This window comes from Rutidosis leptorrhynchoides, chromosome 3, assembly GCF_046630445.1.
Source record: "Rutidosis leptorrhynchoides isolate AG116_Rl617_1_P2 chromosome 3, CSIRO_AGI_Rlap_v1, whole genome shotgun sequence".
NCBI classification, from domain to species: Eukaryota; Viridiplantae; Streptophyta; class Magnoliopsida; order Asterales; family Asteraceae; genus Rutidosis; species Rutidosis leptorrhynchoides.
The window spans coordinates 221,153,046-221,164,175 of record NC_092335.1 but is presented as its reverse complement, the minus strand read 5'-3'; the positions used below and the strand labels follow the sequence as shown (position 1 = coordinate 221,164,175).

At 32.9% G+C, this 11,130-nt stretch overlaps 1 protein-coding gene across 1 annotated transcript; it reads left to right on the top strand.

Moving 5' to 3' along the window:
- The first annotated feature begins 3,571 nt into the window (after positions 1–3,571).
- LOC139897233 (dol-P-Man:Man(7)GlcNAc(2)-PP-Dol alpha-1,6-mannosyltransferase-like) lies at positions 3,572–8,617 on the top strand. Its single transcript, XM_071879897.1, has 20 exons — positions 3,572–3,676; positions 3,776–3,861; positions 4,133–4,174; positions 4,281–4,326; positions 4,462–4,548; positions 4,654–4,709; positions 4,822–4,939; positions 5,257–5,315; positions 5,450–5,521; positions 5,611–5,674; positions 5,798–5,901; positions 6,471–6,542; positions 6,620–6,706; positions 6,819–6,886; positions 6,976–7,044; positions 7,128–7,210; positions 7,310–7,409; positions 8,104–8,169; positions 8,364–8,457; positions 8,537–8,617. Exons 1-20 carry the CDS (start codon positions 3,631–3,633, stop codon positions 8,615–8,617), a joined length of 1,500 nt encoding a protein of 499 aa, XP_071735998.1. The 5' UTR covers positions 3,572–3,630.
- Positions 8,618–11,130: the final 2,513 nt, after the last annotated feature.

Below are 11,130 nucleotides of genomic sequence, written 5' to 3'. Positions count from 1 at the left end.
TTTAGTTTTATGTTGTTTATTTAAAATTTATAATATAAATAATAATAATTGTTTGATAATATAAAAAATCAAAAAATAAAATAAAAACTACCGGCTAGTTCTGGAAAGGGAGGACCTTCACCATTGGGAGCACCCTAATTAGTACAGTAATAGTTTTTCTAAATTGCGGGGTAATTATTATGGAGTATTAACTTTAAGGGCAAATTTTATAAAAAGGTAACCTATTTTACATGTTTTCTTATTTTCGGTAATCTATTTCATTCAGATATAAAAAATGAGTCTTTTTCAAAAGTTAACTAAAAAAGGGGTGTCGTTAACTTTCTTTGTTAAATACTATCATGTGCCATACATGTGAGGGTATTTTCGTCTTTTTATGATACTCCTGCATCTACCTCTTTCTTTTACCAAAAAACACAAATCAGAATCTCTAACTTTAGAATATGTAAATCAAATTGAATCTGACTTCTGCATCATCGTTTACCAATTCATATTTTCTTATCACTTTTATAAATCAAAACTAAACATCTAAAGAATAACCAGAAATATCACCTGATAGACCCCATAACGTCGATCAAGCAAAAGAATTAAATATTAGCTTAGTGCGGAAACGAAGAACAAAAGAAGTTTCTCAAAGTTTAATATTTTATTGAATAAATGAAGAACATAAACAACGAAAAACAGAGGATAGACGATCTCAAAGTTATGATATCGGTTCTTGCTGCAGGCAAAGTCAACTAACCTCACCCCAAGACTTCTTTATTTATAGAGTCTTGGGGATAAGAATTAGGAAACTAAATCCCCTAGATAAATGTAAATCCCACTAATTAAGGGATTTATACAAACTACCGATTTTATCCAATCAATTCTAATAAATTGGAAATATTTTCCTAACAATAGGAAATCTTTTCCTAACAATCTCCCCATAATTGATTAGGATAAAACAATCGGTTACAAGATGTAAATATAGACTAAAAATAAATTTAATCTTTGTCTTCAAAGCTTTAACCATCTTGTATGATATTCATAACTCTTGATAAACTGATCTTTCTTTAATCTTGATTCTCCTACTCTTTATTTATCATTGTTGTACACATAGCCTCAACATCTCATCAGCACTTATGTATCCCGAAGACAAATCATCAACTAACATGAACATAATCATGACAAAACTGCATTTGAAAATATGCATGAAAAACCGCGTTCACCACCGCTTAACCACTTGCGTATAAATGTTGAACATATTTGTTGAATCTTCATCTTCATAAATGTTGATTATGTTGAGCTAACATCAGGTCTTCTTATTGAGGAATAACCACTTCAAAATCTGAGTTCAAAAGAGATGAACTCAAATGGATCTGACCTGATTTGAGTTTGGAGTCCTAGAGTCTGAAGTATTTTGAGTCTGACCTCGTGTAAGTCTGACTTCTACTTAGTATAAGTTCACGCGAAACTGAAGTCTGAATCTGATCTTTATAATCTGTGCTTGAGTCTGATCTTGAGTCTCATATCCAAAAATCATGACGATCCAACGGGCAACGAATCTAAAACAATCGTTTTACATAGACTGCGCATAGCATGACGAATCTGAAAACGATTTTTCTTTTGTATCTTCAATAAGACATCTTTTGCTCGAAAATGACCGGATCATCAACAAGATATGTTGATCCTGCTCTGATACCAATTGATAGACCCCATAACGTCGATCAAGCAAAAGAATTAAACATTAGCTTAGTGCGGAAATGAAGAACAAAAGAAGTTTCTCAAAGTTTAACATTTTATTGAATAAATGAAGAATATAAATAATGAAAAACAGAGGATAGACGATCTCAAAGTTATGAGATCGGTTCTTGCTGCAGGCAAAGACAACTAACCTCACCCCAAGACCTCTTTATTTATAGAGTCTTGGGGATAAGAATTAGGAAACTAAATCCCCTGGATAAATGCAAATTCCACTAATTAAGGGATTTATACAAACTACCGATTTTATCCAATCAATTCTAATAAATCGAAAATATTTTCCTAACAATAGTAAATCTTTTCCAAACATCACCAATTAATTAGAAACCCAAATGAAACATTATTGGTGATTGTGCCATACATAAACTCACGAACATATAAGAATTTTCACAAAACATTAAGAGAGCTCCCAATGGAGACATGTCTCCACCTTAGTCCTCAGCGCCACATCAGCACTTTATTCCCACTTCCTTCCCAGTACTAAACCCAGGACTAAACACTCACAATTTTTTAATTTTTTTCGAAAATAAAATAATTTTAATTATTCATTTATAAATTATAAATATTTATTAACATATTTCATTGATAATTAACAATAACTATAATTATTAAATTAAATCTAATCTAACTTAAACTTAAAATATAATATAATTTTATTAAAAATAATGTGGCCCAATCTATGGCCCAAATTCCAATTTAATAAACCCTAAAAAAAAATTACATCTGACTTCATCTTCTTCTCCACTCTCAAACTTGAAAACTCAATGTGCAGGCAAAAAAAAAAAAAAAAAAAAAAAAAATTAATACAAAGAAATGTGAAATACAATCAAAATATCCGTCCACAAATATGTCAAAAAAACACGAGTTGGAGAACGATGAGCCGGACGAATTGCTGGGCGGCCCTCTGGGCGAATTACTACCATCGGCGCCCAGGTGGCGGCGGCCTGGGCGCTTGGGTGGACGGGAACAATGGGAGCGACCTAATAAATTCACAAAATCTTATTACTTGACAGAATAGAAACACAAACTACTTTTCAATTATGAAAATATAGAAACACAACAGTTGATTTATTACTTGATACTCAGAAAGCAATTCTACAAGGAGACAAATATATACAAAATAGACAACCCTAAATCGAACCAATAAGAGAGATTCCAGCCATCCTTTCCGGCGAGCTTCCGACCATCCTCTTGATGGCGGTCATCTGGATCTTACTGGTTTTCAGATCCGATTAGTTTTCAGATCCGGCGGTGGTGGAGGAGTTTTTAGATCCGTCGCACTCGAATATCGCGTCTTCAATCACTTTGTATTCCAGATTTGAATTTCGAGAGTGCAATTCGTGCCTATCAAAGAAGATTAAACAACAGCAGCAAGTAACATTATTATGATTTATGAGATATGAAGATTTTGAAATACAAAGAATGAAAAACCACCTAGTCTCAAAGAAACCCTCTATATTGGTGCATCTCTTATGAGGTGAGTTAGTTGAGATATTTGACACCCAGTTGGTTCATATCTAAATACCTAATCACCGATGAGATTTGGTTTTGTTTTTTATTTAGTTGAGCTATTTTATAGTTGTGTTTTTGATGAAAAAAATAGAGGAAAATGAAAGAGAAGGTTAAAAAGACGAAAATAAACTCACGTGTATGGCACATGATAGAATTTAACAAAGAAAGTTAACGACACACCGAAAATAGAAAAATATGTAAAATATGTTGCCCTATTTTGTAATTTGACCTAACTTTAAATATGCACCCTACTAAACCTTTAAACGCAATTAAATATAACCAAACACCCCTTAAAAATCATTACTTCTAATTTCTTAACTTTAATAGTCCTTACTTCCAAACATCATCTGTACTCTGTAGTAAAATCGTCATATCCCAAAAATGGCGTCTCCTACTCGCCGATCTTCGAATTTCATGGCGATTTACGGTTAATGATTCTTATTTCTCTTCCATATTACTCGTAATTACTTAAAGTATGATAATTTATTGAAGTGATATATAAAAGTTTGTATAAACTCGATTTTAGGTTATGATCTGGTTCTGGGATCAATTGCTGCATTTTACGTATTTATGGTTCCATTTACTAAAGTTGAAGAAAGCTTCAATGTTCAGGTACACACGTAACACACACTCACCTTAGCTAAATCATCTCCTTTTATTTTCACTTAATTATTTATTATTAATATTTTAATATTCGAATTTATTATTATAGAGGATTAATTAATGTAAATTGAACCATATTATGCAATCTTGCTACTTCTGCAGAAGTTGATTAAACATATGAGCTCATCTGAATTTTAAATAAAATATGTAAATCAGTATTTACATTGACATATTAAAGTAATTGAAGTGCTAATAATATAGCATTTTGTTGTTTACTCAGGCAATGCATGATATATTATACCATAGGCATCACATAGAAAATGTAAGTACTTTTTTTTCTCTAATTGTTTGACTTCAACGCGATAGACTAAATAAATAATATATATTTGTCTCCAACGGTTATGTTCGATGTCTCGTACACATAACAGTATGACCATTTGGAGTTTCCTGGGGTTGTTCCTCGAACGTTTATAGGTAACCTCTTTCTTTTATGCAAGTTTTCGATTAGTAATGTATTTAATCTTATTATGTTGCATGCCCTTTTATGATGTAAAACAATGTTTGAAATCTGAAACTGCTTTTAGTCGGCCCCATTTTATATTTTGGCAGGTGCGTTGCTCGTTTCATTTTTAGCATCTCCAATGGTCTTAGTTATCAATTTGCTGCACTTGCCAAAAGTTTATAGTCTTATAGCAGGTTAGTTTGAAATCCTTCTGAACTGCACGTCCATTTGTATTGTTTATAATTTATATAGAAAATAGTGTTACTATTATATACAAAAATATCTTTCGTTTATTGTAGTACGTCTGGCTCTAGGATTAATCATGTTGGCTACTTTGAGATTTTTACGTGTTCAGGTAATAATATTCTTATTGATAATAGGCACATAACTTTCTCTTATAATTTAATTTTTATTTTTATTTTTATGACATTTAGTTGACTTGAATAATTGTTGTTTTTATTAAGCAGATCAGAGATAAGTTTGGCAAGCAAGTTGAAGGTTTCTATGTGATACTGGTAGCAATTCAGTTTCATATGCTGTTCTATTGCACACGCCCTCTTCCTAATATATTGGCATTAGGTTTAGGTAATTAACTTGACCCATGTTGACAGATCTATAAGTTTATGTTCCAGTTTGCTAAATTCTGTACGTGTTTCTATTTTATGTCATCAAAATCTTGAAAGTGTTAACGAAGCTTATGTAAATAACCTAGATGATTTTTAGGGCTCTATTTATTTGCTTCTTTTATGTTGGTACTGAAGATCGTTTTCTTGGTATATTCTGTTTGATTCTGTAACTTTTTCCTATTGTATGTATATTCAGATCCTTGATATGTTAATCTTTTGTAACAGTTTGCCCTAAAATTTATTATGATTTTAACAAGCAGTATTCTAATTTTGTAGTAAATTTATCATATGGTTACTGGTTAAAGAGGAGTTTCTATGCCACACTAAGATGTCTGGTATAACTTTTCATACCCTTTTATTTTTGATTTTTTTCTTATTTTATTCGATCCCGTCTGTCTGCTTTTAGGATTATATAAATATAAATATGTTTTTCTGCACACCTCTCATTATATCTTATGTTGACATTCAGATTTTTGCTACAATTGTCTTTAGATGTGATATGCTGCTGCTCCTTTGTCCTATTGGTCTGGAGCTTTTGCTGGTACGCGCTCTTGCTATTTAATTGTTTTTCCATCTTCGTTGATATTTCATATAATATTCTTATTATTGTTATTTGGTTATTAATGGCAGACAAAATCAATTTCCTTGTGGGAAACCATAAAATGCTGCACTGGAGCTGTGTTATTTAGCATAGGTCTGTATACATGTGTTACTATATCATAATATACTGTCTCTGTTTAACCTTTAAATGGCAAGCAATTAATAATGTTAAAATACCAATTACATCATGTTCCCATATCACATTCTTGTCTTACAGGTCTTACTATCTTAGTTGATTCAATAATGTGGCAGAAGCTGCTGTGGCCTGAATTCAACGTTTTCTGGTTTAACTCCGTTTTAAATCGGAGTTCAGAGTGGGGTGTATCCTTTTTCACCAATAATATTACATACTTACATAACTTTTCAGTCTACTCGTTTACATGTTCTTTACAGAGGTGGTAAGATGAATGTTGGATTTGGATAAGGGTCATTTTGACCCACAAACACTTTTCTTGTGTGGTCAAATTAAGAGGTTGTGTGCTTTGAAAATAGATTTTGGGCAAGTTTCAATCCATTCAACTCGTTTGAGGTTTGACCAGTTTCACTAAGCCATACTTTTTGATCGGACCTGTTTGAGTAAAAGATGACCAAACTCAACTATTCTTAAATGGATCAAAATTGCCACCTCTAGCTCTACCTCTCTATTTATCACCCTACATTACACAAGAACAACATCGTCATCTATATCCTACAACAAATGCACCTTATTTGCATTTAGTAACTTTTAGTAGTCTGAATTTGACTTATTTATCCTTATACTACGCTACAAATATACATACCAACTACTAAATTTCTTTCACAATTAGTTTATTTTGAGTTTGTTATATAATATTATATGTGGAGGTGCTTATTAAATCGATTATGTTTCTTCCATAACTTATGCTTCCTAGACACACCCTTTTTACTGGTACTTTACATCTGCTTTGCCTCGCTCATTGCTGGTTGCATATCCTCTATTTATTGTAAGTTCTAGAAATTAATTAGTAAACAAAACAAGATATATATATTTTTATAAATTAAAATAGTGTGATTATTGCAGTTTGGTGCTATACTTGATCGAAGAATTATATTCTACATCTTCCCAGTTCTATCATTTGTTATACTTTACTCCAAGCTTCCCCACAAGGTAACTTACATGTTCCATTAACAAACCCATGGTTGACTTCTTGTTGACTTTTTGTTGACTTCTCGTTGACTTTCCAAGGACAAATTCATGTCTGAATTTAACAATTTTGCAGGAGCTCCGGTTCATCATTAGTGCTGTTCCAATTTTCAATTTGTCGGCAGCAATTGCAGCTAGTCGTATGTATGTGGCTTATTTTTACTATATCCGGTATTTTTTTTGTTTTTATTACATCGTGTTCTTCAATTTCATTGTATTATACTTTTGTATAGTTACAACAATAGAAAGAAGAGTTTCTGGAATTTCCTTTACATAGCTTTGTTGGGTTCGCTTATGATCAGGTTAAAAACATTTTTACCCAATGTTTGTGATAAAAATACTAAACCTTACGTATTTTAATATTAATATATTATTATTTTTGTAGTCTAGGGTTTACTATTATCACTTTCGTGGCTTCATATGAGAACTACCCTAGTGGCTATGCTCTTAAATCTTTGCACAGAGTAGGTAATCGCTCTGTCTCTATATGTCATTTACACACCTGCTAAACAACATATATAATTGCACATATTTATGCATTAATATATAAATTCTTTGTTCAAATAGGTCACACCATGAACACTACAAATGAATTGTCAGTTCATATCGATACCTTTTCAGCAATGAATGGAATTTCCCGGTTTTGTGAGTATGATAACCCATGGAGGTATGTTTACATTTCATTCAGAGTAGATTTTATTTTTCTCGATGTTATAAAGAAGTGTTAGTGTCATGTGTTAGCACGCTTATGCAATAAAGCACAATATATTTGGCGCATATTTAACCTCAAGGTGATAGTTAGTGTGCTCTATCTGACAAGGAACATGCTGATATGTCAGAGGTGGCAGTTTTGACCCATTTACATATGAATGGTCTGATTTGTATTATGTTTTATCTCTAACCGGTCAATCTAAAAATAGCTAAAGTGGAAATGAGTCAAATGGGCCAAAAGTCGCCGAAAATGTATTACAATTGCATAAACCTTCTTAAATTTTATCATATAGAAACTCGGAATGGGATTAGTATTGAAACAATAAATAATATTTTTTGTGATCTTATCTGGCACACCAAGTATTGTACAGAGTTGGACAAAAGGGTTGTGACTTTCACAAATGATAAATTTTTTTTTTTTCACCCCAAACCCATTGCCTAACCTGCCCGCCCGCTCAATTTGTCACCTCTAAACTAGTTCTACTTGTTGCATCATCACCAAATGCAAATTTAGCCTACAATTATGTACATCTGTAACTGACATTAGTTGACATTTTTCTCACATTTTTTAATAATGTTAATACAAGTCATAAACTGTTGTATATGTAATGGTATTAATCTGGATTGACAAGATTTCATTACCGTTTCAGGTATTCTAAGGAAGAAGGCATACACTTAGATGACTTGTGGCACCGAAACTTTACCTATCTTTTAAAGTGAGTGATTAATTAATCTTTATTAACATACATATTTACATATTAAATGTTATTGCTGCAAGATAATCGTATATTAAATGTTAGCGCATTCTACAATACTTTTCAACTTTTGTTGTTAATTAGTTATCTATTAAAATTTGACCAATTGAAGTTTCCATTCTGACCATGTATGAATTCTTGAATTTTTCTGACAGTGAACACTCGAGCATCAAGGGATTCAAGTGCTTGTTTCAGGTGAGCGGATTTTCAAGGATCCATCTTCGGATTGGCTTCCCACCAATTTCAATGGTACGTATGTATACATGACATTAATCTTTTATTTGCAGATTCCGGAATAAGTTTATTAAATCTATTTTAATTTCGACAGATCAAAGAACCCAAAGTCTATATACACGGAAATATTCAAAATGCAGATATTATGCATAGAAGCTGGCCAGGTTGCTCATGACTTTTTTTTTTACCTTAAGAAATGTAGCTTGTGTTAGGTTTTATGTAAATTGACCGTTTGGGCCTCCTAACAATTTTAGGGGTGAATGTAATTGGATTTTGAATTTTCAAATTTGTGATCTCAATGCCCAAAACCCATGTTGTATTAGTGGTAATGGTACTTAAGAACTTTTTTTGATTGCAAAACAAACTTGTGTTATGCTATATTAAGCAAAAAGGTTGCAAAAATTGATAATCAAAGAGTGCTTGGTCGGGATTTTTTAAGGGAGTAATCAAATTTGACTTTGATTTCCGTAGAGTTTTCAGAGTAATCCCTAGTTTGACCGAGTTTTGGTCGAGTTCTTGCCGAGTAATATCGGGGCTCTGCAACCATGATATTTAGAATCCTTTTGTCCGTCCCTACATTTGAAATTGACATCCAGTGTTTTATTTGCGTTGTGTTATCAGATGTTTGTTATACAAATTTTTGACGGTACATCTTCCAAACTTTGAACAAAACTTTTGTCACTCATGCTTGTTCTGATTGGATATTTTCATGAATTTAACATTTCGTTGGATGCTTTCACAATTTTGAATAGATTTTGGATTAGTTTTGGCCTGTTTGACTAACTTGGCTTATATTCGTTTTAACTAAACGGAGTGTACTCTTACCCGGTCTAGTAGAGGTAAAGAGCGAGGAAGGTGGTTTGCACACCGTGAAGCTCCAAGTACAATATAACAGTACATCTTTTTAAAGACATATATACATTGATTTTTTTTTTTTTTGGGAAATTGATCAAAATACACTTTTTTTAAGGCTTCAAACAAAATACAGTTTTTTTAAAAAAATTGTCTTTTTACACCATTCGGTAGACGAGATTTCTGTCTACCACCTTTATCTGCCGTCTACTATTATTTTTACAAAGTAGTCGACGGTGAGATAAAGGTGGTAGACAGAATTCCCGTCTACTGGCAGTTTCTGCAGGGTTAGTAGACAGTGAGAACAAAGCAGTAGACAGACATTTACAAAGTAGTCGACTGTCTACTGCCTTGTTGTTGCTGTCTACTGTCTTATTGTTTCTGTCTACTGCCTTGTTCTTTTTACACCATTCAGTAGACGAGAATTCTGTCTACCACCTTTATCTGTCGTCGACTACCATTTTTACAAAGTAGTCGACGGTGAGATAAAGGTGGTAGACAGAATTCCCGTCTACTGACAGTTTCTGCAGGTATAGTAGACAGTGAGAACAAAGCAGTAGACAGACATTTACAAAGTAGTCGACTGTCTAGTGCCTTGTTGTTGCTGTCTACTGCCTTGTAGACACTAACAAGGAATTCAGTAGACGGGAATTCTGTCTACCACCTTTATCTCAACGTCGACTACTTTGTAAAAATAATAGTAGACGACAGATAAAGGTGGTAGACAGAAATTCCGTCTACCGAATGGTGTAAAAAGACAATTTTTTTAAAAAGAGGTGTATTTTGTTTGAAGCTTAAAAAAAAGTGTATTTTGATCAATTTCCCTTTTTTTTTTTTTTTGTGATCCACAGACCACAAGTCAGATTGCACACATAATTACTCAGTCTGTTAACAAATCAAAATCTTCTCTCTAGTTTAACTATATTTGTTAGACCCGTATACATTTAATCAAAAAGAACTGCGTTTGGTCGGCTTAAGAAATAATAATTTGGAATCGAATGCCTAAACAAATTAAGGCTTGAAATACGACATCATACATTAGTAATATATGCACATTGCTAACCTTAAGTTCTACATAAGCAATTTTAACAAACATGAAACATGTGTTGTAGATGATCAACAGTCTGAACGATAATGCTTGAGTTAATCACACTCGGTGTACAAAAGTGGACCGTAGCTACTATACTAAAACAAAATTATGACATCTTTCATGTTTGGATAAATTCTTCCGATGATTTTGAAGTATTGATATACTTTTTTTGAAATTTATATAAATTATCACTTGTGAAATCCCAAAGAAACATTGTAATTGAGATACTTTAGACTGGTTTTAGTGGGCAACAAAACTCATTTCCACTGTGATGCGAGTATGTGACATTGAGAACGCTGCCAAACGCTCATAGTGAGGCGTTCATGTGACCATTTTATCTTAGACCAACATGTTAGTAGTTACTGACTGACAGAGGTTTGAACGCGATGACGGAAACCACCCACCTATTCATATCCACAACACATGCCTTAGGAAACACGTGAACTCGAACCCGGAACACATGATTCTTTTTCAGGGGAGGCAAAACCTTTGGTGACACTCAAACGCGGGACACATGATATTATTCCGAGTACTCCATACCACTCAGCCAAATGCTCGATGGTGTTCATGTGACCATTTTAGTGGGGCGTTTGTAACTGTTGGAGTGGGATATTATGGAGAGTGTCCATCATATTCTTAAAATTATTTTTATCTTTTTTCTACAGTTTTTTACTTTTTAAACCAACTTTTAGTCGTACCTTGTCATATCACTCATAATTCCCCACAATCCTCCCTCATAACCTTCC